The sequence below is a fragment of the Phalangium opilio genome, unplaced genomic scaffold (assembly GCF_054372755.1).
Source record: "Phalangium opilio isolate 3A_F unplaced genomic scaffold, DU_Popi_V2 ptg000352l_1, whole genome shotgun sequence".
In the NCBI taxonomy this organism is placed as follows: Eukaryota; Metazoa; Arthropoda; class Arachnida; order Opiliones; family Phalangiidae; genus Phalangium; species Phalangium opilio.
This window is the reverse complement of record NW_028324228.1, coordinates 5,554,138-5,576,750: the sequence shown is the minus strand read 5'-3', so window position 1 is coordinate 5,576,750 and position 22,613 is coordinate 5,554,138. Positions and strand designations below refer to the sequence as shown.

At 41.5% G+C, this 22,613-nt stretch overlaps 2 protein-coding genes and 68 non-coding genes across 70 annotated transcripts; 1 reads left to right on the top strand and 69 right to left on the bottom strand.

Annotated features, from left to right (window-relative positions):
• Positions 1-151: 151 nt before the first annotated feature.
• Positions 152-223, bottom strand: TRNAW-CCA (transfer RNA tryptophan (anticodon CCA)). The gene has a single exon. It is a non-coding gene; the product is annotated as a tRNA-Trp (tRNA).
• Positions 224-286: 63 nt separating this feature from the next.
• TRNAW-CCA (transfer RNA tryptophan (anticodon CCA)) lies at positions 287-358 on the bottom strand. Its single transcript has one exon. It is a non-coding gene; the product is annotated as a tRNA-Trp (tRNA).
• Positions 359-425: 67 nt separating this feature from the next.
• TRNAW-CCA (transfer RNA tryptophan (anticodon CCA)) lies at positions 426-497 on the bottom strand. The gene has a single exon. It is a non-coding gene; the product is annotated as a tRNA-Trp (tRNA).
• A 63-nt stretch (positions 498-560) lies between these two features.
• TRNAW-CCA (transfer RNA tryptophan (anticodon CCA)) lies at positions 561-632 on the bottom strand. Its single transcript has one exon. It is a non-coding gene; the product is annotated as a tRNA-Trp (tRNA).
• A 63-nt stretch (positions 633-695) lies between these two features.
• TRNAW-CCA (transfer RNA tryptophan (anticodon CCA)) lies at positions 696-767 on the bottom strand. Its single transcript has one exon. It is a non-coding gene; the product is annotated as a tRNA-Trp (tRNA).
• A 243-nt stretch (positions 768-1,010) lies between these two features.
• TRNAW-CCA (transfer RNA tryptophan (anticodon CCA)) lies at positions 1,011-1,082 on the bottom strand. Its single transcript has one exon. It is a non-coding gene; the product is annotated as a tRNA-Trp (tRNA).
• Positions 1,083-1,145: 63 nt separating this feature from the next.
• TRNAW-CCA (transfer RNA tryptophan (anticodon CCA)) lies at positions 1,146-1,217 on the bottom strand. Its single transcript has one exon. It is a non-coding gene; the product is annotated as a tRNA-Trp (tRNA).
• Positions 1,218-1,284: 67 nt separating this feature from the next.
• On the bottom strand, positions 1,285-1,356 carry TRNAW-CCA (transfer RNA tryptophan (anticodon CCA)). The gene has a single exon. It is a non-coding gene; the product is annotated as a tRNA-Trp (tRNA).
• A 63-nt stretch (positions 1,357-1,419) lies between these two features.
• On the bottom strand, positions 1,420-1,491 carry TRNAW-CCA (transfer RNA tryptophan (anticodon CCA)). Its single transcript has one exon. It is a non-coding gene; the product is annotated as a tRNA-Trp (tRNA).
• Positions 1,492-1,554: 63 nt separating this feature from the next.
• TRNAW-CCA (transfer RNA tryptophan (anticodon CCA)) lies at positions 1,555-1,626 on the bottom strand. The gene has a single exon. It is a non-coding gene; the product is annotated as a tRNA-Trp (tRNA).
• Positions 1,627-1,693: 67 nt separating this feature from the next.
• On the bottom strand, positions 1,694-1,765 carry TRNAW-CCA (transfer RNA tryptophan (anticodon CCA)). Its single transcript has one exon. It is a non-coding gene; the product is annotated as a tRNA-Trp (tRNA).
• A 66-nt stretch (positions 1,766-1,831) lies between these two features.
• On the bottom strand, positions 1,832-1,903 carry TRNAW-CCA (transfer RNA tryptophan (anticodon CCA)). The gene has a single exon. It is a non-coding gene; the product is annotated as a tRNA-Trp (tRNA).
• Positions 1,904-1,970: 67 nt separating this feature from the next.
• Positions 1,971-2,042, bottom strand: TRNAW-CCA (transfer RNA tryptophan (anticodon CCA)). Its single transcript has one exon. It is a non-coding gene; the product is annotated as a tRNA-Trp (tRNA).
• Positions 2,043-2,423: 381 nt separating this feature from the next.
• TRNAW-CCA (transfer RNA tryptophan (anticodon CCA)) lies at positions 2,424-2,495 on the bottom strand. The gene has a single exon. It is a non-coding gene; the product is annotated as a tRNA-Trp (tRNA).
• Positions 2,496-2,558: 63 nt separating this feature from the next.
• On the bottom strand, positions 2,559-2,630 carry TRNAW-CCA (transfer RNA tryptophan (anticodon CCA)). The gene has a single exon. It is a non-coding gene; the product is annotated as a tRNA-Trp (tRNA).
• A 67-nt stretch (positions 2,631-2,697) lies between these two features.
• TRNAW-CCA (transfer RNA tryptophan (anticodon CCA)) lies at positions 2,698-2,769 on the bottom strand. The gene has a single exon. It is a non-coding gene; the product is annotated as a tRNA-Trp (tRNA).
• Positions 2,770-2,836: 67 nt separating this feature from the next.
• Positions 2,837-2,908, bottom strand: TRNAW-CCA (transfer RNA tryptophan (anticodon CCA)). Its single transcript has one exon. It is a non-coding gene; the product is annotated as a tRNA-Trp (tRNA).
• A 615-nt stretch (positions 2,909-3,523) lies between these two features.
• Positions 3,524-3,595, bottom strand: TRNAW-CCA (transfer RNA tryptophan (anticodon CCA)). Its single transcript has one exon. It is a non-coding gene; the product is annotated as a tRNA-Trp (tRNA).
• Positions 3,596-3,658: 63 nt separating this feature from the next.
• Positions 3,659-3,730, bottom strand: TRNAW-CCA (transfer RNA tryptophan (anticodon CCA)). Its single transcript has one exon. It is a non-coding gene; the product is annotated as a tRNA-Trp (tRNA).
• A 67-nt stretch (positions 3,731-3,797) lies between these two features.
• On the bottom strand, positions 3,798-3,869 carry TRNAW-CCA (transfer RNA tryptophan (anticodon CCA)). The gene has a single exon. It is a non-coding gene; the product is annotated as a tRNA-Trp (tRNA).
• A 348-nt stretch (positions 3,870-4,217) lies between these two features.
• Positions 4,218-4,289, bottom strand: TRNAW-CCA (transfer RNA tryptophan (anticodon CCA)). The gene has a single exon. It is a non-coding gene; the product is annotated as a tRNA-Trp (tRNA).
• Positions 4,290-4,352: 63 nt separating this feature from the next.
• On the bottom strand, positions 4,353-4,428 carry TRNAW-CCA (transfer RNA tryptophan (anticodon CCA)). Its single transcript has one exon. It is a non-coding gene; the product is annotated as a tRNA-Trp (tRNA).
• A 67-nt stretch (positions 4,429-4,495) lies between these two features.
• TRNAW-CCA (transfer RNA tryptophan (anticodon CCA)) lies at positions 4,496-4,567 on the bottom strand. The gene has a single exon. It is a non-coding gene; the product is annotated as a tRNA-Trp (tRNA).
• A 198-nt stretch (positions 4,568-4,765) lies between these two features.
• On the bottom strand, positions 4,766-4,837 carry TRNAW-CCA (transfer RNA tryptophan (anticodon CCA)). Its single transcript has one exon. It is a non-coding gene; the product is annotated as a tRNA-Trp (tRNA).
• A 67-nt stretch (positions 4,838-4,904) lies between these two features.
• TRNAW-CCA (transfer RNA tryptophan (anticodon CCA)) lies at positions 4,905-4,976 on the bottom strand. The gene has a single exon. It is a non-coding gene; the product is annotated as a tRNA-Trp (tRNA).
• Positions 4,977-5,591: 615 nt separating this feature from the next.
• On the bottom strand, positions 5,592-5,663 carry TRNAW-CCA (transfer RNA tryptophan (anticodon CCA)). The gene has a single exon. It is a non-coding gene; the product is annotated as a tRNA-Trp (tRNA).
• Positions 5,664-5,726: 63 nt separating this feature from the next.
• Positions 5,727-5,798, bottom strand: TRNAW-CCA (transfer RNA tryptophan (anticodon CCA)). Its single transcript has one exon. It is a non-coding gene; the product is annotated as a tRNA-Trp (tRNA).
• Positions 5,799-5,865: 67 nt separating this feature from the next.
• TRNAW-CCA (transfer RNA tryptophan (anticodon CCA)) lies at positions 5,866-5,937 on the bottom strand. The gene has a single exon. It is a non-coding gene; the product is annotated as a tRNA-Trp (tRNA).
• Positions 5,938-6,004: 67 nt separating this feature from the next.
• On the bottom strand, positions 6,005-6,076 carry TRNAW-CCA (transfer RNA tryptophan (anticodon CCA)). The gene has a single exon. It is a non-coding gene; the product is annotated as a tRNA-Trp (tRNA).
• Positions 6,077-6,451: 375 nt separating this feature from the next.
• Positions 6,452-7,607, top strand: LOC149607262 (uncharacterized). The gene is made up of 5 exons (XM_089860431.1): positions 6,452-6,644; positions 6,726-6,900; positions 6,974-7,061; positions 7,123-7,352; positions 7,430-7,607. Exons 1-5 carry the CDS (start codon positions 6,452-6,454, stop codon positions 7,605-7,607), a joined length of 864 nt encoding a protein of 287 aa, XP_089716557.1.
• Positions 7,608-7,630: 23 nt separating this feature from the next.
• On the bottom strand, positions 7,631-8,421 carry LOC149607261 (uncharacterized). Its single transcript, XM_089860480.1, has 2 exons — positions 8,135-8,421; positions 7,631-8,063 (listed from the first exon to the last, which is right to left on the bottom strand). The coding sequence occupies exons 1-2, from the start codon at positions 8,419-8,421 to the stop codon at positions 7,679-7,681; spliced, it is 672 nt and encodes a 223-aa protein (XP_089716606.1). The 3' UTR covers positions 7,631-7,678.
• A 1,237-nt stretch (positions 8,422-9,658) lies between these two features.
• TRNAW-CCA (transfer RNA tryptophan (anticodon CCA)) lies at positions 9,659-9,730 on the bottom strand. The gene has a single exon. It is a non-coding gene; the product is annotated as a tRNA-Trp (tRNA).
• A 63-nt stretch (positions 9,731-9,793) lies between these two features.
• On the bottom strand, positions 9,794-9,869 carry TRNAW-CCA (transfer RNA tryptophan (anticodon CCA)). The gene has a single exon. It is a non-coding gene; the product is annotated as a tRNA-Trp (tRNA).
• A 67-nt stretch (positions 9,870-9,936) lies between these two features.
• Positions 9,937-10,008, bottom strand: TRNAW-CCA (transfer RNA tryptophan (anticodon CCA)). Its single transcript has one exon. It is a non-coding gene; the product is annotated as a tRNA-Trp (tRNA).
• A 198-nt stretch (positions 10,009-10,206) lies between these two features.
• TRNAW-CCA (transfer RNA tryptophan (anticodon CCA)) lies at positions 10,207-10,278 on the bottom strand. The gene has a single exon. It is a non-coding gene; the product is annotated as a tRNA-Trp (tRNA).
• Positions 10,279-10,345: 67 nt separating this feature from the next.
• TRNAW-CCA (transfer RNA tryptophan (anticodon CCA)) lies at positions 10,346-10,417 on the bottom strand. The gene has a single exon. It is a non-coding gene; the product is annotated as a tRNA-Trp (tRNA).
• A 657-nt stretch (positions 10,418-11,074) lies between these two features.
• TRNAW-CCA (transfer RNA tryptophan (anticodon CCA)) lies at positions 11,075-11,146 on the bottom strand. Its single transcript has one exon. It is a non-coding gene; the product is annotated as a tRNA-Trp (tRNA).
• Positions 11,147-11,209: 63 nt separating this feature from the next.
• On the bottom strand, positions 11,210-11,281 carry TRNAW-CCA (transfer RNA tryptophan (anticodon CCA)). Its single transcript has one exon. It is a non-coding gene; the product is annotated as a tRNA-Trp (tRNA).
• Positions 11,282-11,348: 67 nt separating this feature from the next.
• Positions 11,349-11,420, bottom strand: TRNAW-CCA (transfer RNA tryptophan (anticodon CCA)). The gene has a single exon. It is a non-coding gene; the product is annotated as a tRNA-Trp (tRNA).
• Positions 11,421-11,486: 66 nt separating this feature from the next.
• Positions 11,487-11,558, bottom strand: TRNAW-CCA (transfer RNA tryptophan (anticodon CCA)). The gene has a single exon. It is a non-coding gene; the product is annotated as a tRNA-Trp (tRNA).
• Positions 11,559-11,931: 373 nt separating this feature from the next.
• Positions 11,932-12,003, bottom strand: TRNAW-CCA (transfer RNA tryptophan (anticodon CCA)). Its single transcript has one exon. It is a non-coding gene; the product is annotated as a tRNA-Trp (tRNA).
• Positions 12,004-12,069: 66 nt separating this feature from the next.
• Positions 12,070-12,141, bottom strand: TRNAW-CCA (transfer RNA tryptophan (anticodon CCA)). Its single transcript has one exon. It is a non-coding gene; the product is annotated as a tRNA-Trp (tRNA).
• Positions 12,142-12,207: 66 nt separating this feature from the next.
• TRNAW-CCA (transfer RNA tryptophan (anticodon CCA)) lies at positions 12,208-12,279 on the bottom strand. The gene has a single exon. It is a non-coding gene; the product is annotated as a tRNA-Trp (tRNA).
• Positions 12,280-12,761: 482 nt separating this feature from the next.
• On the bottom strand, positions 12,762-12,833 carry TRNAW-CCA (transfer RNA tryptophan (anticodon CCA)). The gene has a single exon. It is a non-coding gene; the product is annotated as a tRNA-Trp (tRNA).
• Positions 12,834-13,037: 204 nt separating this feature from the next.
• On the bottom strand, positions 13,038-13,109 carry TRNAW-CCA (transfer RNA tryptophan (anticodon CCA)). The gene has a single exon. It is a non-coding gene; the product is annotated as a tRNA-Trp (tRNA).
• A 67-nt stretch (positions 13,110-13,176) lies between these two features.
• Positions 13,177-13,248, bottom strand: TRNAW-CCA (transfer RNA tryptophan (anticodon CCA)). Its single transcript has one exon. It is a non-coding gene; the product is annotated as a tRNA-Trp (tRNA).
• Positions 13,249-13,314: 66 nt separating this feature from the next.
• On the bottom strand, positions 13,315-13,386 carry TRNAW-CCA (transfer RNA tryptophan (anticodon CCA)). Its single transcript has one exon. It is a non-coding gene; the product is annotated as a tRNA-Trp (tRNA).
• Positions 13,387-14,002: 616 nt separating this feature from the next.
• Positions 14,003-14,074, bottom strand: TRNAW-CCA (transfer RNA tryptophan (anticodon CCA)). Its single transcript has one exon. It is a non-coding gene; the product is annotated as a tRNA-Trp (tRNA).
• A 67-nt stretch (positions 14,075-14,141) lies between these two features.
• TRNAW-CCA (transfer RNA tryptophan (anticodon CCA)) lies at positions 14,142-14,213 on the bottom strand. The gene has a single exon. It is a non-coding gene; the product is annotated as a tRNA-Trp (tRNA).
• A 66-nt stretch (positions 14,214-14,279) lies between these two features.
• TRNAW-CCA (transfer RNA tryptophan (anticodon CCA)) lies at positions 14,280-14,351 on the bottom strand. The gene has a single exon. It is a non-coding gene; the product is annotated as a tRNA-Trp (tRNA).
• A 63-nt stretch (positions 14,352-14,414) lies between these two features.
• TRNAW-CCA (transfer RNA tryptophan (anticodon CCA)) lies at positions 14,415-14,486 on the bottom strand. Its single transcript has one exon. It is a non-coding gene; the product is annotated as a tRNA-Trp (tRNA).
• Positions 14,487-14,552: 66 nt separating this feature from the next.
• TRNAW-CCA (transfer RNA tryptophan (anticodon CCA)) lies at positions 14,553-14,624 on the bottom strand. Its single transcript has one exon. It is a non-coding gene; the product is annotated as a tRNA-Trp (tRNA).
• A 512-nt stretch (positions 14,625-15,136) lies between these two features.
• Positions 15,137-15,208, bottom strand: TRNAW-CCA (transfer RNA tryptophan (anticodon CCA)). Its single transcript has one exon. It is a non-coding gene; the product is annotated as a tRNA-Trp (tRNA).
• Positions 15,209-15,274: 66 nt separating this feature from the next.
• TRNAW-CCA (transfer RNA tryptophan (anticodon CCA)) lies at positions 15,275-15,346 on the bottom strand. Its single transcript has one exon. It is a non-coding gene; the product is annotated as a tRNA-Trp (tRNA).
• A 205-nt stretch (positions 15,347-15,551) lies between these two features.
• Positions 15,552-15,623, bottom strand: TRNAC-ACA (transfer RNA cysteine (anticodon ACA)). The gene has a single exon. It is a non-coding gene; the product is annotated as a tRNA-Cys (tRNA).
• A 66-nt stretch (positions 15,624-15,689) lies between these two features.
• TRNAW-CCA (transfer RNA tryptophan (anticodon CCA)) lies at positions 15,690-15,761 on the bottom strand. The gene has a single exon. It is a non-coding gene; the product is annotated as a tRNA-Trp (tRNA).
• Positions 15,762-16,270: 509 nt separating this feature from the next.
• On the bottom strand, positions 16,271-16,342 carry TRNAW-CCA (transfer RNA tryptophan (anticodon CCA)). The gene has a single exon. It is a non-coding gene; the product is annotated as a tRNA-Trp (tRNA).
• Positions 16,343-16,408: 66 nt separating this feature from the next.
• TRNAW-CCA (transfer RNA tryptophan (anticodon CCA)) lies at positions 16,409-16,480 on the bottom strand. The gene has a single exon. It is a non-coding gene; the product is annotated as a tRNA-Trp (tRNA).
• A 66-nt stretch (positions 16,481-16,546) lies between these two features.
• Positions 16,547-16,618, bottom strand: TRNAW-CCA (transfer RNA tryptophan (anticodon CCA)). The gene has a single exon. It is a non-coding gene; the product is annotated as a tRNA-Trp (tRNA).
• Positions 16,619-16,684: 66 nt separating this feature from the next.
• On the bottom strand, positions 16,685-16,756 carry TRNAW-CCA (transfer RNA tryptophan (anticodon CCA)). Its single transcript has one exon. It is a non-coding gene; the product is annotated as a tRNA-Trp (tRNA).
• Positions 16,757-16,822: 66 nt separating this feature from the next.
• TRNAW-CCA (transfer RNA tryptophan (anticodon CCA)) lies at positions 16,823-16,894 on the bottom strand. Its single transcript has one exon. It is a non-coding gene; the product is annotated as a tRNA-Trp (tRNA).
• A 616-nt stretch (positions 16,895-17,510) lies between these two features.
• On the bottom strand, positions 17,511-17,582 carry TRNAW-CCA (transfer RNA tryptophan (anticodon CCA)). Its single transcript has one exon. It is a non-coding gene; the product is annotated as a tRNA-Trp (tRNA).
• A 67-nt stretch (positions 17,583-17,649) lies between these two features.
• TRNAW-CCA (transfer RNA tryptophan (anticodon CCA)) lies at positions 17,650-17,721 on the bottom strand. The gene has a single exon. It is a non-coding gene; the product is annotated as a tRNA-Trp (tRNA).
• A 1,024-nt stretch (positions 17,722-18,745) lies between these two features.
• Positions 18,746-18,817, bottom strand: TRNAW-CCA (transfer RNA tryptophan (anticodon CCA)). The gene has a single exon. It is a non-coding gene; the product is annotated as a tRNA-Trp (tRNA).
• Positions 18,818-18,883: 66 nt separating this feature from the next.
• Positions 18,884-18,955, bottom strand: TRNAW-CCA (transfer RNA tryptophan (anticodon CCA)). Its single transcript has one exon. It is a non-coding gene; the product is annotated as a tRNA-Trp (tRNA).
• Positions 18,956-19,021: 66 nt separating this feature from the next.
• On the bottom strand, positions 19,022-19,093 carry TRNAW-CCA (transfer RNA tryptophan (anticodon CCA)). The gene has a single exon. It is a non-coding gene; the product is annotated as a tRNA-Trp (tRNA).
• A 67-nt stretch (positions 19,094-19,160) lies between these two features.
• On the bottom strand, positions 19,161-19,232 carry TRNAW-CCA (transfer RNA tryptophan (anticodon CCA)). The gene has a single exon. It is a non-coding gene; the product is annotated as a tRNA-Trp (tRNA).
• Positions 19,233-20,257: 1,025 nt separating this feature from the next.
• On the bottom strand, positions 20,258-20,329 carry TRNAW-CCA (transfer RNA tryptophan (anticodon CCA)). Its single transcript has one exon. It is a non-coding gene; the product is annotated as a tRNA-Trp (tRNA).
• Positions 20,330-20,395: 66 nt separating this feature from the next.
• Positions 20,396-20,467, bottom strand: TRNAW-CCA (transfer RNA tryptophan (anticodon CCA)). Its single transcript has one exon. It is a non-coding gene; the product is annotated as a tRNA-Trp (tRNA).
• Positions 20,468-20,807: 340 nt separating this feature from the next.
• TRNAW-CCA (transfer RNA tryptophan (anticodon CCA)) lies at positions 20,808-20,879 on the bottom strand. Its single transcript has one exon. It is a non-coding gene; the product is annotated as a tRNA-Trp (tRNA).
• Positions 20,880-22,613: the final 1,734 nt, after the last annotated feature.

Genomic DNA, 22,613 nt, shown 5'->3' with positions numbered 1-22,613 from the left:
AGCCTTCTGATCTGGAGTCAGACGTGATTCGAACACGCAGCCTTCTGATCTGGAGTCAGACGTGCTACCATTGCCCCACCAAGCCCCCTTAATGAGGTTTAATTGGTAGAATTCTATAAACAACTTAAAAACTAAGTTTTAATTATTTCTTTGACCCAGACGTGATTCGAACACGCAGCCTTCTGATCTGGTGTCAGACGCGCTACCATTGCGCCACCGAGCCCCCTGACGGTTTAATTGGTAGAATTTCTATAAACAACGTAAAAACTAACCTTTATTATTTGTTTGACCCGGACGTGATTCGAACACGCAGCCTTCTGATCTGGATTCAGACGCGCTACCATTGCGCCACCGAGTCCCCTTTACGAAGGTTTAATTAATAGAATTTCTATAAACAACGTAAAAACTGAATTTTATTATTTGTTTGACCCGGACGTGATTCGAACACGCAGCCTACTGATCTGGAGTCAGACGCGCTACCATTGCGCCACCGAGCCCCCTGACGGTTTAATTGGTAGAATTTCTATAAACAACGTAAAAACTAACCTTTATTATTTGTTTGACCCGGACGTGATTCGAACACGCAGCCTTCTGATCTGGTGTCAGACGCGCTACCATTGCGCCACCGAGCCCCCTGACGGTTTAATTGGTAGAATTTCTATAAACAACGTAAAAACTAACCTTTATTATTTGTTTGACCCGGACGTGATTCGAACACGCAGCCTTCTGATCTGGAGTCAGACGCGCTACCATTGCGCCACCGAGTTCCCTTTACGAAGGTTTAATTGGTAGAATTTCTATAAACAACGTAAAAACTAAATTTTATCATTTGTTTGACCCGGACGTGATTCGAACACGCAGCCTTCTGATCTGGAGTCAGACGTGATTCGAACACGCAGCCTTCTGATCTGGAGTCAGACGTGCTACCATTGCCCCACCAAGCCCCCTTAATGAGGTTTAATTGGTAGAATTCTATAAACAACTTAAAAACTAAGTTTTAATTATTTCTTTGACCCAGACGTGATTCGAACACGCAGCCTTCTGATCTGGTGTCAGACGCGCTACCATTGCGCCACCGAGCCCCCTGACGGTTTAATTGGTAGAATTTCTATAAACAACGTAAAAACTAACCTTTATTATTTGTTTGACCCGGACGTGATTCGAACACGCAGCCTTCTGATCTGGATTCAGACGCGCTACCATTGCGCCACCGAGTCCCCTTTACGAAGGTTTAATTAATAGAATTTCTATAAACAACGTAAAAACTGAATTTTATTATTTGTTTGACCCGGACGTGATTCGAACACGCAGCCTACTGATCTGGAGTCAGACGCGCTACCATTGCGCCACCGAGCCCCCTGACGGTTTAATTGGTAGAATTTCTATAAACAACGTAAAAACTAACCTTTATTATTTGTTTGACCCGGACGTGATTCGAACACGCAGCCTTCTGATCTGGTGTCAGACGCGCTACCATTGCGCCACCGAGCCCCCTGACGGTTTAATTGGTAGAATTTCTATAAACAACGTAAAAACTAACCTTTATTATTTGTTTGACCCGGACGTGATTCGAACACGCAGCCTTCTGATCTGGAGTCAGACGCGCTACCATTGCGCCACCGAGTTCCCTTTACGAAGGTTTAATTGGTAGAATTTCTATAAACAACGTAAAAACTAAATTTTATTATTTGTTTGACCCGGACGTGATTCGAACACACAGCCTTCTGATCTGGAGTCAGACGCGCTACCATTGCGCCACCGAGTCCCCTTTACGAAGCTTTAATTGGTAGAATTCTAAAAACAACTTAAAAACTTATTTTTATTATTTGTTTGACCCGAACGTGATTCGAACACGCAGCCTTCTGATCTGGAGTCAGACGCGCTACCATTGCGCCACCGAGTTCCCTTTACGAAGGTTTAATTGGTAGAATTTCTATAAACAACGTAAAAACTAAATTTTATTATTTGTTTGACCCGGACGTGATTCGAACACACAGCCTTCTGATCTGGAGTCAGACGCGCTACCATTGCGCCACCGAGTCCCCTTTACGAAGCTTTAATTGGTAGAATTCTAAAAACAACTTAAAAACTTATTTTTATTATTTGTTTGACCCGGACTTGATTCGAACACGCAACATTCTGATCTGGAATCAGACGCGCTGACATTGCGCCACCGAGCCCCCTGAAAGAAGGTTAAATTGGTAGAATTCCTATAAACAACGTAAAAACTAAATATTATTATTTGTTTGACCCGGACGTGATTCGAACACGCAGCCTTCTGATCTGGAGTCAGACGTGATTCGAACACGCAGCCTTCTGATCTGGAGTCAGACGTGCTACCATTGCCCCACCAAGCCCCCTTAATGAGGTTTAATTGGTAGAATTCTATAAACAACTTAAAAACTAAGTTTTAATTATTTCTTTGACCCAGACGTGATTCGAACACGCAGCCTTCTGATCTGGTGTCAGACGCGCTACCATTGCGCCACCGAGCCCCCTGACGGTTTAATTGGTAGAATTTCTATAAACAACGTAAAAACTAACCTTTATTATTTGTTTGACCCGGACGTGATTCGAACACGCAGCCTTCTGATCTGGAGTCAGACGCGCTACCATTGCGCCACCGAGTCCCCTTTACGAAGGTTTAATTAATAGAATTTCTATAAACAACGTAAAAACTAAATTTTATTATTTGTTTGACCCGGACGTGATTCGAACACGCAGCCTTCTGATCTGGAGTCAGACGCGCTACCATTGCGCCACCGAGTCCCCTTTACGAAGGTTTAATTGGTAGAATTTCTATAAACAACGTAAAAACTAAATTTTATTATTTGTTTGACCCGGACGTGATTCGAACACGCAGCCTTCTGATGTGGAGTCAGACGCGCTACCATTGCGCCACCGAGTCCCCTTTACGAAGCTTTAATTGGTAGAATTCTAAAAACAACTTAAAAACTTATTTTTATTATTTGTTTGACCCGGACGTTATTCGAACACGCAGCCTTCTGTTCTGGAGTCAGACGCGCTACCATTGTGCCACCGAGCCCCCTGACGGTTTAATTGGTAGAATTTCTATAAACAAGGTAAAAACTAAATTTTATTATTTGTTTGACCTGGACGTGATTCGAACACGCAGCCTTCTGTTCTGGAGTCAGACGCGCTACCATTGCGCCACCGAGCCCCCTTTACGAAGGTTTAATTGGTAGAATTTTAAAAAACACTTAAAAACTGATTTTTATTATTTCTTTGACCCGGACGTGATTCCAACACAAAGCCTTCTGATCTGGAGTCAGACGCGCTATTATTGCGCCACCGAGCCCCCTTTACGAAGGTTTAATTGGTAAAATTTTAAAAACAACTTAAAAACTTATTTTTATTATTTCTTTGACCCGGACGTGATTCCAACACCCAGCCTTCTGATCTGGAGTCAGACGCGCTACTATTGCGCCACCGAGCCCCCTTTACGAGGTTTAATTGGTAGAATTCTATAAACAACTTAAAAACTAAGTTTTAATTATTTCTTTGACCCAGACGTGATTCGAACACGTAGCCTTCTGATCTGGTGTCAGACGCGCTACCATTGCGCCACCGAGCCCCCTGACGGTTTAATTGGTAGAATTTCTATAAACAACGTAAAAACTAACCTTTATTATTTGTTTGACCCGGACGTGATTCGAACACGCAGCCTGCTGATCTGGAGTCAGACGCGCTACCATTGCGCCACCGAGTCCCCTTTACGAAGGTTTAATTGGTAGAATTTCTATTAACAACGTAAAAACTAAATTTTATTATTTGTTTGACCCGGACGTGATTCGAACACACAGCCTTCTGATCTGGAGTCAGACGCGCTACCATTGCGCCACCGAGTCCCCTTTACGAAGGTTTAATTGGTAGAATTTCTATAAACAACGTAAAAACTAAATTTTATTATTTGTTTGACCCGGACGTGATTCGAACACGCAGCCTTCTGATCTGGAGTCAGACGCGCTACCATTGCGCTACCATTGCCCCACCGAACCCCCTGACGGTTTAATTGGTAGAATTTCTATAAACAACGTAAAAACTAACCTTTATTATTTGTTTGACCCTGACGTGATTCGAACACTCAGCCTTCTGATCTGGTGTCAGACGCGCTACCATTGCGCCACCGAGCCCCCTGACGGTTTAATTGGTAGAATTTCTATAAACAACGTAAAAACTAACCTTTATTATTTGTTTGACCCGGACGTGATTCGAACACGCAGCTTGCTGATCTGGAGTCAGACGCGCTACCATTGCGCCACCGAGTCCCCTTTACGAAGGTTTAATTGGTAGAATTTCTATTAACAACGTAAAAACTAAATTTTATTATTTGTTTCACCCGGACGTGATTCGAACACACAGCCTTCTGATCTGGAGTCAGACGCGCTACCATTGCGCCACCGAGTCCCCTTTACGAAGGTTTAATTGGTAGAATTTCTATAAACAACGTAAAAACTAAATTTTATTATTTGTTTGACCCGGACGTGATTCGAACACGCAGCCTTCTGATCTGGAGTCAGACGCGCTACCATTGCGCCACCGAACCCCCTGACGGTTTAATTGGTAGAATTTCTATAAACAACGTAAAAACTAACCTTTATTATTTGTTTGACCCTGACGTGATTCGAACACTCAGCCTTCTGATCTGGTGTCAGACGCGCTACCATTGCGCCACCGAGCCCCCTCACGGTTTAAGTGGTAGAATTTCTATAAACAACGTAAAAACTAACCTTTATTATTTGTTTGACCCGGACGTGATTCGAACACGCAGCTTTCTGATCTGGAGTCAGACGCGCTACCATTGCGCCACCGAGTTCCCTTTACGAAGGTTTAATTGGTAGAATTTCTATAAACAACGTAAAATCTAAATTTTATTATTTGTTTGACCCGGACGTGATTCGAACACGCAGCCTTCTGATGTGGAGTCAGACGCGCTACCATTGCGCCACCGAGTCCCCTTTACGAAGCTTTAATTGGTAGAATTCTAAAAACAACTTAAAAACTTATTTTTATTATTTGTTTGACCCGGACGTGATTCGAACACGCAGCCTTCTGTTCTGGAGTCAGACGCGCTACCATTGTGCCACCGAGCCCCCTGACGGTTTAATTGGTAGAATTTCTATAAACAAGGTAAAAACTAAATTTTATTATTTGTTTGACCTGGACGTGATTCGAACACGCAGCCTTCTGTTCTGGAGTCAGACGCGCTACCATTGCGCCACCGAGCCCCCTTTACGAAGGTTTAATTGGTAGAATTTTAAAAAACACTTAAAAACTGATTTTTATTATTTCTTTGACCCGGACGTGATTCCAACACAAAGCCTTCTGATCTGGAGTCAGACGCGCTATTATTGCGCCACCGAGCCCCCTTTACGAAGGTTTAATTGGTAAAATTTTAAAAACAACTTAAAAACTTATTTTTATTATTTCTTTGACCCGGACGTGATTCCAACACCCAGCCTTCTGATCTGGAGTCAGACGCGCTACTATTGCGCCACCGAGCCCCCTTTACGAGGTTTAATTGGTAGAATTCTATAAACAACTTAAAAACTAAGTTTTAATTATTTCTTTGACCCAGACGTGATTCGAACACGTAGCCTTCTGATCTGGTGTCAGACGCGCTACCATTGCGCCACCGAGCCCCCTGACGGTTTAATTGGTAGAATTTCTATAAACAACGTAAAAACTAACCTTTATTATTTGTTTGACCCGGACGTGATTCGAACACGCAGCCTGCTGATCTGGAGTCAGACGCGCTACCATTGCGCCACCGAGTCCCCTTTACGAAGGTTTAATTGGTAGAATTTCTATTAACAACGTAAAAACTAAATTTTATTATTTGTTTGACCCGGACGTGATTCGAACACACAGCCTTCTGATCTGGAGTCAGACGCGCTACCATTGCGCCACCGAGTCCCCTTTACGAAGGTTTAATTGGTAGAATTTCTATAAACAACGTAAAAACTAAATTTTATTATTTGTTTGACCCGGACGTGATTCGAACACGCAGCCTTCTGATCTGGAGTCAGACGCGCTACCATTGCGCCACCGAACCCCCTGACGGTTTAATTGGTAGAATTTCTATAAACAACGTAAAAACTAACCTTTATTATTTGTTTGACCCTGACGTGATTCGAACACTCAAGCTACATTCGCAAAGGAGCGGAAAGCTGAAGCTGAAAGCCGAAACGAAAAGCTTGCTTAAAAAACCAGTTTCTGCTAAACATTTCGCATTTCGGCTGAAACTGGTTTTTCCAGGCTGATTCTGAAAGCAGGCGCTGAAAGCGGGTGGATTTCATATTTCAGCCAAGATCAACTCAAGTTGATCTTTCAGCTTCAGCCGCGTACCACGTGATTTGAAGAACCAATTAAAAGAGCGATAAGGGGATCGAAAACGCGCGAAGAAGCCGTGTTTAAGTTTATTTTAAACATGGCTACCGCGAAGGAGTTGTTGAAGAAAGTTTCTACTGAAAAGAAAAAATTAACTTGTGAAAGGAGGGAAAAATTAATAAGTGCGGTTTTCGAGAACAAAGTTATCTGGGACAAATGTTTATCTGAACATAAGGATAATGGAGCAGTAGACGCAGCATGGAACATAATTTCGCTAACAACAGGAATGTCAAGTATGTATTGAAGTTTTGATGATTATTTTAATTTATCCGTTTATCCCTGAAGTATAAAAATTATAATTATATTATTAATAGAGGCTCTTGCCAAGAGAGAGTGGAAGTATTTGCGGGATCAATTTCGTACCAATTTCAATGTTGTGAACGTTAAAAAATCTGGATCAGGATATGATCCAGAAAAGGATTTTGACAAAATTAAATGGCCCTATTTTAAGCAGATGCTTTTTTTGAAAGATATTATATCCAAAAGAGAGTATGTGTATTAATAATACATTAACTTGCCAATTTGTGTAGTTAACTTAAGTTCTCTTACTGCTATAATGCAGAACTTCATGTAATATAGATGAAATGAATGAGAGTGAAACGGTAGAGGAAATGTCTCATCAAAACAGTAATGACGCAGAAGCATACAAAGTGAGTTTTAAAGATGTTTAAAACATCTAACTTTCGAGTATAATTAACTTTATCTTATCAGATTCTCTCAAGTATGTCTGAAGAAACTGTTGGTGACAAAGAGATCGTGGAAGAAGTTGCTGAACCTTCTGAATTATCTACTCAAAGTACATCAAGATGCACAAGTTCAGCATCATCGTCCAGACCATCATCAGCTGCGAACAATACCAATACTCAAGGGAAACGAAAAGCAACTAAACGCTCTGTAGGAACAAATGATGACATTTTAGAAGAAATGGACAAAATTGATAAGTATGCAACTTTATGAACCTTGTTTAATCATGGTATAAATAAGTAGGAAATAAACGATTAAACATAATCGTTTCCAGAGTTATGATGAAAGTGGCTGAATCTGCAAACAACCATTCTTCTGATGATGCAGCTGATAGATTCGGAAAGTATATTGCGGATATTTTCCGAAGGGTGAAAACTAAAAAACAACCTAAATTTGAGTTAAAACTTATTCAAACAGCATTCTCCTTTCTTTCTGATTCAGATTCTGAATAATCTTTTTTAATAAAATAAAGCAATTGACACTATTCGACACAATTTATTTAACACATTTTAGTTTTTTACATTTATGGTAACCTTTTTAATATATTTGGCCTTTTTACTCCGGGAATATCCCATTGCCAAGCTACTTGGCCATTTTCAGAAAAGAAATATTCTGCATATTTAGCTCGCACTTCACCTGCATCTCTTAAAAAATTTCTGGCACGAGTTGGTGGAACATTTGTGAATGCGTTAGCTGGTTCGTTTCTCCATTGTTCATTTTCAGCATAACCAGGGGGGCAATACACTTTTTGCGGTCCTTCAAGCGCTTTTTCTTCTGTCATGATAAAGTTGTGCAAAATTACAGTTGCTTTTGTCACCAAATCCACATTTTCAGGCGAAAGGATTATTGGTCTACGAAATATTCTCCACCTAGCTCCTAGAATACCAAACGCATTTTCACTGCATCGCCTTCATGTTTTAACAAGATAATAGTTATTAATATTTACAATATTAAAATTTAATTAAATAAAAATTATCACCTTGCTCGGCTGAGACGATAATTAAAAACCCTTTTTTCATCATCCAAGTCCCCTCGATTGTACGGTTTTAAAAAGTCTGTTCGCAACTGGAAAGCATCATCACCAACCATGACATGCGGCGCTAATATACTAGTCCCTGGCAGAATGGCAGGGAGTGGTATTTTCAATTGGGAATTTTCCAAAGCTCTCCCAATGGCTGACGCTTTAAAAACACCACCATCAGAACTCGAACCGTACGCACCGATATCAACGGCTATAAATCTGTAGTCCGCATCTACAACTGCCATCAGATTTATGGAATTTGTGCCCTAAAATATATAAAAACATTAATTTAAATGCAGAAATGAAAAATAACACCCTTAAATTTGAACGTGCCTTGTAATTATAGAACATAGATCCAGTGTTTTTCGGCTGCTGAATTAGTACATGCTTGCCATCTACAGCACCAATGCAGTTTGGGTATTGCCAAGTTGCATAATACTTTGCGGCAGCATCCTTCCATGTTTTTTCACTAGGGCTCTGAATAAGTATATTTTCATTACATGAATCAACGCACCATGTAGATCCAACTATGTAAGCATACTTCTAAATAGATGGGCCTTAAAATATCCCACATGGCTTGGCATGTTTCACGAACAATATAATGGGTTGTCGAAAGTCCTATCCGGAAAGCGTATGCAATGGATATAAAACTGTTTCCCGTAGCCAGGTACCTAGATAATTTTTAAATAGAACTTTGGTCCTTTTGTAATCTTATGGAATTAGTAATTATTTAATATGCTTACCGCAACGTGACTGCCAAACGATGGGCCGGAGATATTGCTTCTCTCGACAACGGGTACTTTTTTAATGAACTATGCAGTAAGCCGAGAAGTTTATCAAAATGCTTGGGAGACATACGTGAATAATTTTTAAAGTACGCATGATCGTGAAGTCTCATCGCCTTCATCTGTAAATAAGTATAGTTATTTTAATATGAAGGCCACAAAATGTATCAAAACCAAATACAAAGGCTTAACTATAAAACTTACCAGAGTGTGAAAATCGCCTTCTTTCTTCCTTTTTAACCATATCGGGTGCACCCACCAACGCGCTCTTTTTCTAGTTATTATTTGGTTTCTTCTTCGCATTAACTTCATCAACAACAATTTCTTTTTTAATAACAATAAGATCATCAATTTGTTTGCCACCGTCATCGCCATTTTACATATCATAAAGTTTCGAGGGAACCCTAGTGGCGTTGCCCTACATCACAAATCAAAACATCTCCTTTGGGAAAGGTCTAGCGCAAAGTTGAAACTGGTTTTGAGGAGGAAACTGGTTTTCCAAAACCCGCGCGAGAGATTGAAAACCAGCTTTCAGTTTCGTCTTTATGCTTACTGAGAGATTACCGCTCCTTTGCGAATGTAGCTTCAGCCTTCTGATCTGGTGTCAGACGCGCTACCATTGCGCCACCGAGCCCCCTGACGGTTTAATTGGTAGAATTTCTATAAACAACGTAAAAACTAACCTTTATTATTTGTTTGACCCGGACGTGATTCGAACACGCAGCTTGCTGATCTGGAGTCAGACGCGCTACCATTGCGCCACCGAGTCCCCTTTACGAAGGTTTAATTGGTAGAATTTCTATTAACAACGTAAAAACTAAATTTTATTATTTGTTTCACCCGGACGTGATTCGAACACACAGCCTTCTGATCTGGAGTCAGACGCGCTACCATTGCGCCACCGAGTCCCCTTTACGAAGGTTTAATTGGTAGAATTTCTATAAACAACGTAAAAACTAAATTTTATTATTTGTTTGACCCGGACGTGATTCGAACACGCAGCCTTCTGATCTGGAGTCAGACGCGCTACCATTGCGCCACCGAACCCCCTGACGGTTTAATTGGTAGAATTTCTATAAACAACGTAAAAACTAACCTTTATTATTTGTTTGACCCTGACGTGATTCGAACACTCAGCCTTCTGATCTGGTGTCAGACGCGCTACCATTGCGCCACCGAGCCCCCTGACGGTTTAAGTGGTAGAATTTCTATAAACAACGTAAAAACTAACCTTTATTATTTGTTTGACCCGGACGTGATTCGAACACGCAGCTTTCTGATCTGGAGTCAGACGCGCTACCATTGCGCCACCGAGTTCCCTTTACGAAGGTTTAATTGGTAGAATTTCTATAAACAACGTAAAATCTAAATTTTATTATTTTTTTGACCCGGACGTGATTCGAACACGCAGCCTTCTGATCTGGAGTCAGACGCGCTACCATTGCGCCACCGAGTCCCCTTTACGAAGCCTTAATTGGTAGAATTCTAAAAACAACTTAAAAACTTATTTTTATTATTTGTTTGACCCGGACGTGATTCGAACACGCAGCCTTCTGTTCTGGAGTCAGACGCGCTACCATTGCGCCACCAAGCCCCCTTTACGAAGGTTTAATTGGTAGAATTTTAAAAAAAACTTAAAAACTGATTTTTATTATTTCTTTGACCCGAACGTGATTCCAACACGCAGCTTTCTGATCTGGTTTCAGAAGCGCTACCATTGCGCCACCGAGCCCCCTGAACGAAAGTTAAATTGGTAGAATTTTTATAAACAAGGTAAAAACTAAATTTTATTATTTGTTTGACCCGGACTTGATTCGAACACGCAACATTCTGATCTGGAATCAGACGCGCTGACATTGCGCCACCGAGCCCCCTGAACGAAGGTTAAATTGGTAGAATTCCTATAAACAACGTAAAAACTAAATATTATTATTTGTTTGACCCGGACGTGATTCGAACACGCAGCCTTCTGATCTGGAGTCAGACGTGATTCGAACACGCAGCCTTCTGATCTGGAGTCAGACGTGCTACCATTGCGCCACCAAGCCCCTTAATGAGGTTTAATTGGTAGAATTCTATAAACAACTTAAAAACTAAGTTTTAATTATTTCTTTGACCCAGACGTGATTCGAACACGCAGCCTTCTGATCTGGTGTCAGACGCGCTACCATTGCGCCACCGAGCCCCCTGACGGTTTAATTGGTAGAATTTCTATAAACAACGTAAAAACTAACCTTTATTATTTGTTTGACCCGGACGTGATTCGAACACGCAGCCTTCTGATCTGGAGTCAGACGCGCTACCATTGCGCCACCGAGTCCCCTTTACGAAGGTTTAATTAATAGAATTTCTATAAACAACGTAAAAACTAAATTTTATTATTTGTTTGACCCGGACGTGATTCGAACACGCAGCCTTCTGATCTGGAGTCAGACGCGCTACCATTGCGCCACCGAGTCCCCTTTACGAAGCTTTAATTGGTAGAATTCTAAAAACAACTTAAAAACTTATTTTTATTATTTGTTTGACCCGGACGTGATTCGAACACGCAGCCTTCTGATCTGGAGTCAGACGCGCTACTATTGCGCCACCGAGTCCCCTTTACGAAGCTTCAATTGGTAGAATTCTAAAAACAACTTAAAAACTTATTTTTATTCTTTCTTTGACCCGGACGTGATTCGAACACGCAGCCTTCTGATCTGGTTTCAGAAGCGCTACCATTGCGCCACCGAGCCCCCTGAACGAAGGTTAAATTGGTAGAATTTTTATAAACAAGGTTAAATTGGTAGAATTTTTATAAACAAGGTAAAAACTTAATTTTTTTATTTGTTTGACCCGGACGTGATTCGAACACGCAGCCTTCTGATCTGGAATCAGACGAGCTGACATTGCGCCACCGAGCCCCCTGAACGAAGGTTAAATTGGTAGAATCCCTATAAACAACGTAAAAACTAAATTTTATTATTTGTTTGACCCGGACGTGATTCGAACACGCAGCCTTCTGATCTGGAGTCAGACGTGCTACCATTGCGCCACCGAGCCCCCTTTACGAAGGTTTAATTGGTAAAATTTTAAAAACAACTTAAAAACTGATTTTTATTATTTCTTTGACCCGGACGTGATTCGAACACGCAGCCTTCTGATCTGGAGTCAGACGCGCTACTATTGCGCCACCGAGTCCCCTTTACGAAGGTTTAATTGGTAGAATTTTAAAAAACACTTAAAAACTGATTTTTATTATTTCTTTGACCCGGACGTGATTCGAACACGCAGCCTTCTGATCTGGAGTCAGACGCGCTACCATTGCGCCACCGAGTCCCCTTTACGAAGGTTTAATTGGTAGAATTCTAAAAACAACTTAAAAACTTATTTTTATTATTTGTTTGACCCGGACGTGATTCGAACACGCAGCCTTCTGATCTGGAGTCAGACGCGCTACTATTGCGCCACCGAGTTCCCTTTACGAAGCTTTAATTGGTAGAATTCTAAAAACAACTTAAAAACTTATTTTTATTCTTTCTTTGACCCGGACGTGATTCGAGCACGCAGCCTTCTGATCTGGTTTCAGAAGCGCTACCATTGCGCCACCGAGCCCCCTGAACGAAGGTTAAATTGGTAGAATTTTTATAAACAAGGTAAAAACTAAATTTTTTTATTTGTTTGACCCGGACGTGATTCGAACACGCAGCCTTCTGATCTGGAATCAGACGCGCTGACATTGCGCCACCGAGCCCCCTGAACGAAGGTTAAATTGGTAGAATTCCTATAAACAACGTAAAAACTAAATTTTATTATTTGTTTGACCCGGACGTGATTCGAACACGCAGCCTTCTGATCTGGAGTCAGACGTGCTACCATTGCGCCACCGAGTCCCCTTTACGAAGGTTTAATTGGTAGAATTTTAAAAAACACTTAAAAACTGATTTTTATTATTTCTTTGACCCGGACGTGATTCCAACACAAAGCCTTCTGATCTGGAGTCAGACGCGCTACCATTGCGCCACCGAGACCCCTTTACGAAGGTTTAATTGGTAAAATTTTGAAAACAACTTAAAAACTGATTTTTATTATTTCTTTGACCCGGACGTGATTCGAACACGCAGCCTTCTGATCTGGAGTCAGACGCGCTACCATTGCGCCACCGAGTCCCCTTTACGAAGGTTTAATTGGTAGAATTTCTATAAACAACGTAAAAACTAAATTTTATTATTTGTTTGACCCGGACGTGATTCGAACACGCAGCCTTCTGATCTGGAGTCAGACGCGCTACCATTGCGCCACCGAGTCCCCTTTACGAAGCTTTAATTGGTAGAATTCTAAAAACAACTTAAAAACTTATTTTTATTATTTGTTTGACCCGGACGTGATTCGAACACGCAGCCTTCTGTTCTGGAGTCAGACGCGCTACCATTGCGCCACCGAGCCCCCTGACAGTTTAATTGGTAGAATTTCTATAAACAAGGTAAAAACTAAATTTTATTATTTGTTTGACCCGGACGTGATTCGAACACGCAGCCTTCTGATCTGGAATCAGACGCGCTGACATTGCGCCACCAAGCCCCCTTTACGAAGGTTTAATTGGTAGAATTTTAAAAAACACTTAAAAACTGATTTTTATTATTTCTTTGACCCGGACGTGATTCCAACACAAAGCCTTCTGATCTGGAGTCAGACGCGCTACCATTGCGCCACCGAGCCCCCTTTACGAAGGTTTAATTGGTAAAATTTTAAAAACAACTTAAAAACTGATTTTTATTATTTCTTTGACCCGGACGTGATTCCAACACCCAGCCTTCTGATCTGGAGTCAGACGCGCTACTATTGCGCCACCGAGCCCCCTTTACGAGGTTTAATTGGTAGAATTCTATAAACAACTTAAAAACCAAGTTTTAATTATTTCTTTAACCCAGACGTGATTCGAACACGCAGCCTTCTGATCTGGTGTCAGACGCGCTACCATTGCGCCACCGAGTCCCCTTTACGAAGGTTTAATTGGTAGAATTTCTATGAACAACGTAAAAACTAACCTTTATTATTTGTTTGACCCGGACGTGATTCGAACACGCAGCCTTCTGATCTGGAGTCAGACGAGCTACCATTGCGCCACCGAGTCCCCTTTACGAAGATTTAATTGGTAGAATTTCTATAAACAACGTAAAAACTAAATTTTATTATTTGTTTGACCCGGACGTGATTCGAACACGCAGCCTTCTGATCTGGAGTCAGACGCGCTACCATTGCGCCACCAAGCCCCCTTAATGAGGTTTAATTGGTAGAATTCTATAAACAACTTAAAAACTAAGTTTTAATTATTTCTTTGACCCAGACGTGATTCGAACACGCAGCCTTCTGATCTGGTGTCAGACGCGCTACCATTGCGCCACCGAGCCCCCTGACGGTTTAATTGGTAGAATTTCTATAAACAACGTAAAAACTAACCTTTATTATTTTTTTGACCCGGACGTGATTCGAACACGCAGCCTTCTGATCTGGAGTCAGACGCGCTACCATTGCGCCACCGAGTCCCCTTTACGAAGCTTTAATTGGTAGAATTCTAAAAACAACTTAAAAACTTATTTTTATTATTTGTTTGACCCGGACGTGATTCGAACACGCAGCCTTCTGATCTGGAGTCAGACGCGCTACTATTGCGCCACCGAGTCCCCTTTACGAAGCTTTAATTGGTAGAATTCTAAAAACAACTTAAAAACTTATTTTTATTATTTCTTTGACCCGGACGTGATTCGAACACGCAGCCTTCTGATCTGGTTTCAGAAGCGCTACCATTGCGCCACCGAGCCCCCTGAACGAAGGTTAAATTGGTAGAATTTTTATAAAAAAGGTTAAATTGGTAGAATTTTTATAAACAAGGTAAAAACTAAATTTTTTTATTTGATTGACCCGGACGTGATTCGAACACGCAGCCGTCTGATCTGGAATCAGACGCGCTGACATTGCGCCACCGAGCCCCCTGAACAAAGGTTAAATTGGTAGAATTTCTATAAACAACGTAAAAACTAAATTTTATTATTTGTTTGACCCGGACGTGATTCGAACACGCAGCCTTCTGATCTGGAATCAGACGCGCTGACATTGCGCCACCGAGCCCCCTGAACGAAAGTTAAATTGGTAGAATTCCTATAAACAACGTAAAAACTAAATTTTATTATTTGTTTGACCCGGACGTGATTCGAACACGCAGCCTTCTGATCTGGAGTCAGACGTGCTACCATTGCGCCACCGAGCCCCCTTTACGAAGGTTTAATTGGTAAAATTTTAAAAACAACTTAAAAACTGATTTTTATTATTTCTTTGACCCGGACGTGATTCGAACACGCAGCCTTCTGATCTGGAGTCAGACGCGCTACTATTGCGCCACCGAGTCCCCTTTACGAAGGTTTAATTGGTAGAATTTTAAAAAACACTTAAAAACTGATTTTTATTATTTCTTTGACCCGGACGTGATTCCAACACGCAGCCTTCTGATCTGGAGTCAGACGTGCTACCATTGCGCCACCGAGTCTCCTTTACGAAGGTTTAATTGGTAGAATTTCTATAAACAACGTAAAAACTAAATTTTATTATTTGTTTGACCCGGACGTGATTCGAACACGCAGGCTTCTGATCTGTTGTCAGACGCGCTACCATTGCGCCACCGAGTCCCCTTTACGAAGCTTTAATTGGTAGAATTCTAAAAACAACTTAAAAACTTATTTTTATTATTTGTTTGACCCGGACGTGATTCGAACACGCAGCCTTCTGTTCTGGAGTCAGACGCGCTACCATTGCGCCACCGAGCCCCCTGACAGTTTAATTGGTAGAATTTCTATAAACAAGGTAAAAACTAAATTTTATTATTTGTTTGACCCGGACGTGATTCGAACACGCAGCCTTCTGATCTGGTTTCAGAAGCGCTACCATTGCGCCACCGAGCCCCCTGAACGAAGGTTAAATTGGTAGAATTTTTATAAACAAGGTTAAATTGGTAGAATTTTTATAAACAAGGTAAAAACTAAATTTTTTTATTTGATTGACCCGGACGTGATTCGAACACGCAGCCTTCTGATCTGGAATCAGACGCGCTGACATTGCGCCACCGAGCCCCCTGAACAAAGGTTAAATTGGTAGAATTTCTATAAACAACGTAAAAACTAAATTTTATTATTTGTTTGACCCGGACGTGATTCGAACACGCAGCCTTCTGATCTGGAATCAGACGCGCTGACATTGCGCCACCGAGCCCCCTGAACGAAGGTTAAATTGGTAGAATTCCTATAAACAACGTAAAAACTAAATTTTATTATTTGTTTGACCCGGACGTGATTCGAACACGCAGCCTTCTGATCTGGAGTCAGACGTGCTACCATTGCGCCACCGAGCCCCCTTTACGAAGGTTTAATTGGTAAAATTTTAAAAACAACTTAAAAACTGATTTTTATTATTTCTTTGACCCGGACGTGATTCGAACACGCAGCCTTCTGATCTGGAGTCAGACGCGCTACTATTGCGCCACCGAGTCCCCTTTACGAAGGTTTAATTGGTAGAATTTTAAAAAAAACTTAAAAACTGATTTTTATTATTTCTTTGACCCGGACGTGATTCCAACACGCAGCCTTCTGATCTGGAGTCAGACGCGCTACCATTGCGCCACCGAGTCCCCTTTACGAAGGTTTAAGGGTAGAATTTCTATAAACAACGTAAAAACTAAATTTTATTATTTGTTTGACCCGGACGTGATTCGAACACGCAGCCTTCTGATCTGGAGTCAGACGCGCTACCATTGCGCCACCGAGTCCCCTTTACGAAGCTTTAATTGGTAGAATTCTAAAAACAACTTAAAAACTTATTTTTATTATTTGTTTGACCCGGACGTGATTCGAACACGCAGCCTTCTGTTCTGGAGTCAGACGCGCTACCATTGCGCCACCGAGCCCCCTGACAGTTTAATTGGTAGAATTTCTATAAACAAGGTAAAAACTAAATTTTATTATTTGTTTGACCCGGACGTGATTCGAACACGCAGCCTTCTGATCTGGAATCAGACGCGCTGACATTGCGCCACCAAGCCCCCTTTACGAAGGTTTAATTGGTAGAATTTTAAAAAACACTTAAAAACTGATTTTTATTATTTCTTTGACCTGGACGTGATTCCAACACAAAGCCTTCTGATCTGGAGTCAGACGCGCTACCATTGCGCCACCGAGCCCCCTTTACGAAGGTTTAATTGGTAAAATTTTAAAAACAACTTAAAAACTGATTTTTATTCTTTCTTTGACCCGGACGTGATTCCAACACCCAGCCTTCTGATCTGGAGTCAGACGCGCTACTATTGCGCCACCGAGCCCCCCTTACGAGGTTTAATTGGTAGAATTCTATAAACAACTAAAAAACTAAGTTTTAATTATTTCTTTAACCCAGACGTGATTCGAACACGCAGCCTTCTGATCTGGTGTCAGACGCGCTACCATTGCGCCACCTAGTCCCCTTTACGAAGGTTTAATTGGTAGAATTTCTATAAACAACGTAAAAACTAACCTTTATTATTTGTTTGACCCGGACGTGATTCGAACACGCAGCCTTCTGATCTGGAGTCAGACGAGCTACCATTGCGCCACCGAGTCCCCTTTACGAATATTTAATTGGTAGAATTTCTATAAACAACGTAAAAACTAAATTTTATTATTTGTTTGACCCGGACGTGATTCGAACACGCAGCCTTCTGATCTGGAGTCAGACGCGCTACCATTGCGCCACCGAGTCCCCTTTACGAAGCTTTAATTGGTAGAATTCTAAAAACAACTTAAAAACTTATATTTATTATTTGTTTGACCCGGAAGTGATTCGAACACGCAGCCTTCTGTTCTGGAGTCAGACACGCTACCATTGCGCCACCGAGCCCCCTTTACGAAGGTTTAATTGGTAGAATTTTAAAAACAACTTAAAAACTGATTTTTATTATTTCTTTGACCCGAACGTGACTCGAACACGCAGCCTTCTGCTCTGGTTTCAGAAGCGCTACCATTGCGCCACCGAGTCCCCATTACGAAGGTTAAATTGGTAGAATTTCTATAAACAACGTAAAAACTAAATTTTATTATTTGTTTGACCCGGACGTGATTCGAACACGCAGCCTTCTGATCTGGTGTCAGACGCGCTACAATTGCGCCACCGAGCCCCCTGACGGTTTAATTGGTAGAATTTCTATAAACAATGTAAAAACTAACCTTTATTATTTGTTTGACCCGGACGTGATTCAAACACGCAGCCTTCTTATCTGGAGTCAGACGCGCTACCATTGCGCCACCGAGCCCCCTTTACGAGGTTTAATTGGTAGAATTCTATAAACAACTTAAAAACTAAGTTTTAATTATTTCTTTGACCCAGACGTGATTCGAACACGCAGCCTTCTGATCTGGTGTCAGACGCGCTACAATTGCGCCACCGAGCCCCCTGACGGTTTAATTGGTAGAATTTCTATAAACAATGTAAAACTAACCTTTATTATTTGTTTGACCCGGACGTGACTCGAACACGCAGCCTTCTGCTCTGGTTTCAGAAGCGCTACCATTGCGCCACCGAGTCCCCATTACGAAGGTTAAATTGGTAGAATTTCTATAAACAACGTAAAAACTAAATTTTATTATTTGTTTGACCCGGACGTGATTCGAACACGCAGCCTTCTGATCTGGTGTCAGACGCGCTACAATTGCGCCACCGAGCCCCCTGACGGTTTAATTGGTAGAATTTCTATAAACAATGTAAAAACTAACCTTTATTATTTGTTTGACCCGGACGTGATTCGAACACGCAGCCTTCTTATCTGGAGTCAGACGCGCTACCATTGCGCCACCGAGTCCCCTTTACGAAGCTTTAATTGGTAGAATTCTAAAAACAACTTAAAAACTTATATTTATTATTTGTTTGACCCGGACGTGATTCGAACACGCAGCCTTCTGTTCTGGAGTCAGACACGCTACCATTGCGCCACCGAGCCCCCTTTACGAAGGTTTAATTGGTAGAATTTTAAAAACAACTTAAAAACTAACCTTTATTATTTGTTTGACCCGGACGTGATTCGAACACGCAGCCTTCTGATCTGGAGTCAGACGAGCTACCATTGCGCCACCGAGTCCCCTTTACGAATATTTAATTGGTAGAATTTCTATAAACAACGTAAAAACTAAATTTTATTATTTGTTTGACCCGGACGTGATTCGAACACGCAGCCTTCTGATCTGGAGTCAGACGCGCTACCATTGCGCCACCGAGTCCCCTTTACGAAGCTTTAATTGGTAGAATTCTAAAAACAACTTAAAAACTTATATTTATTATTTGTTTGACCCGGAAGTGATTCGAACACGCAGCCTTCTGTTCTGGAGTCAGACACGCTACCATTGCGCCACCGAGCCCCCTTTACGAAGGTTTAATTGGTAGAATTTTAAAAACAACTTAAAAACTGATTTTTATTATTTCTTTGACCCGAACGTGACTCGAACACGCAGCCTTCTGCTCTGGTTTCAGAAGCGCTACCATTGCGCCACCGAGTCCCCATTACGAAGGTTAAATTGGTAGAATTTCTATAAACAACGTAAAAACTAAATTTTATTATTTGTTTGACCCGGACGTGATTCGAACACGCAGCCTTCTGATCTGGTGTCAGACGCGCTACAATTGCGCCACCGAGCCCCCTGACGGTTTAATTGGTAGAATTTCTATAAACAATGTAAAAACTAACCTTTATTATTTGTTTGACCCGGACGTGATTCAAACACGCAGCCTTCTTATCTGGAGTCAGACGCGCTACCATTGCGCCACCGAGCCCCCTTTACGAGGTTTAATTGGTAGAATTCTATAAACAACTTAAAAACTAAGTTTTAATTATTTCTTTGACCCAGACGTGATTCGAACACGCAGCCTTCTGATCTGGTGTCAGACGCGCTACAATTGCGCCACCGAGCCCCCTGACGGTTTAATTGGTAGAATTTCTATAAACAATGCAAAAACTAACCTTTATTATTTGTTTGACCCGGACGTGACTCGAACACGCAGCCTTCTGCTCTGGTTTCAGAAGCGCTACCATTGCGCCACCGAGTCCCCATTACGAAGGTTAAATTGGTAGAATTTCTATAAACAACGTAAAAACTAAATTTTATTATTTGTTTGACCCGGACGTGATTCGAACACGCAGCCTTCTGATCTGGTGTCAGACGCGCTACAATTGCGCCACCGAGCCCCCTGACGGTTTAATTGGTAGAATTTCTATAAACAATGTAAAAACTAACCTTTATTATTTGTTTGACCCGGACGTGATTCGAACACGCAGCCTTCTTATCTGGAGTCAGACGCGCTACCATTGCGCCACCGAGTCCCCTTTACGAAGCTTTAATTGGTAGAATTCTAAAAACAACTTAAAAACTTATATTTATTATTTGTTTGACCCGGACGTGATTCGAACACGCAGCCTTCTGTTCTGGAGTCAGACACGCTACCATTGCGCCACCGAGCCCCCTTTACGAAGGTTTAATTGGTAGAATTTTAAAAACAACTTAAAAACTGATTTTTATTATTTCTTTGACCCGAACGTGATTCGAACACGCAGCCTTCTGCTCTGGTTTCAGAAGCGCTACCATTGCGCCACCGAGTCCCCATTACGAAGGTTAAATTGGTAGAATTTCTATAAACAACGTAAAAACTAAATTTTATTATTTGTTTGACCCGGACGTGATTCGAACACGCAGCCTTCTGATCTGGTGTCAGACGCGCTACAATTGCGCCACCGAGCCCCCTGACGGTTTAATTGGTAGAATTTCTATAAACAATGTAAAAACTAACCTTTATTATTTGTTTGACCCGGACGTGATTCGAACACGCAGCCTTCTTATCTGGAGTCAGACGCGCTACCATTGCGCCACCGAGCCCCCTTTACGAGGTTTAATTGGTAGAATTCTATAAACAACTTAAAAACTAAGTTTTGATTATTTCTTTGACCCAGACGTGATTCGAACACGCAGCCTTCTGATCTGGTGCCAGACACGCTACCATTGCGCCACCGAGCCCCCTGACAGTTTAATTGGTAGAATTTCTATAAACAAGGTAAAAACTAAATTTTATTATTTGTTTGACCCGGACGTGATTCGAACACGCAGCCTTCTGATCTGGAATCAGACGCGCTGACATTGCGCCACCAAGCCCCCTTTACGAAGGTCTAATTGGTAGAATTTTAAAAAACACTTAAAAACTGATTTTTATTATTTCTTTGACCCGGACGTGATTCCAACACAAAGCCTTCTGATCTGGAGTCAGACGCGCTACCATTGCGCCACCGAGCCCCCTTTACGAAGGTTTAATTGGTAAAATTTTAAAAACAACTTAAAAACTGATTTTTATTCTTTCTTTGACCCGGACGTGATTCCAACACCCAGCCTTCTGATCTGGAGTCAGACGCGCTACTATTGCGCCACCGAGCCCCCCTTACGAGGTTTAATTGGTAGAATTCTATAAACAACTTAAAAACTAAGTTTTAATTATTTCTTTAACCCAGACGTGATTCGAACACGCAGCCTTCTGATCTGGTGTCAGACGCGCTACCATTGCGCCACCTAGCCCCCTTTACGAAGGTTTAATTGGTAGAATTTCTATAAACAACGTAAAAACTAACCTTTATTATTTGTTTGTCCCGGATGTGATTCGAACACGCAGCCTTCTGATCTGGAGTCAGACGAGCTACCATTGCGCCACCGAGTCCCCTTTACGAAGCTTTAATTGGTAGAATTCTAAAAACAACTTAAAAACTTATATTTATTATTTGTTTGACCCGGAAGTGATTCGAACACGCAGCCTTCTGTTCTGGAGTCAGACACGCTACCATTGCGCCACCGAGCCCCCTTTACGAAGGTTTAATTGGTAGAATTTTAAAAACAACTTAAAAACTGATTTTTATTATTTCTTTGACCCGAACGTGACTCGAACACGCAGCCTTCTGCTCTGGTTTCAGAAGCGCTACCATTGCGCCACCGAGTCCCCATTACGAAGGTTAAATTGGTAGAATTTCTATAAACAACGTAAAAACTAAATTTTATTATTTGTTTGACCCGGACGTGATTCGAACACGCAGCCTTCTGATCTGGTGTCAGACGCGCTACAATTGCGCCACCGAGCCCCCTGACGGTTTAATTGGTAGAATTTCTATAAACAATGTAAAAACTAACCTTTATTATTTGTTTGACCCGGACGTGATTCAAACACGCAGCCTTCTTATCTGGAGTCAGACGCGCTACCATTGCGCCACCGAGCCCCCTTTACGAGGTTTAATTGGTAGAATTCTATAAACAACTTAAAAACTAAGTTTTAATTATTTCTTTGACCCAGACGTGATTCGAACACGCAGCCTTCTGATCTGGTGTCAGACGCGCTACAATTGCGCCACCGAGCCCCCTGACGGTTTAATTGGTAGAATTTCTATAAACAATGTAAAAACTAACCTTTATTATTTGTTTGACCCGGACGTGACTCGAACACGCAGCCTTCTGCTCTGGTTTCAGAAGCGCTACCATTGCGCCACCGAGTCCCCATTACGAAGGTTAAATTGGTAGAATTTCTATAAACAACGTAAAAACTAAATTTTATTATTTGTTTGACCCGGACGTGATTCG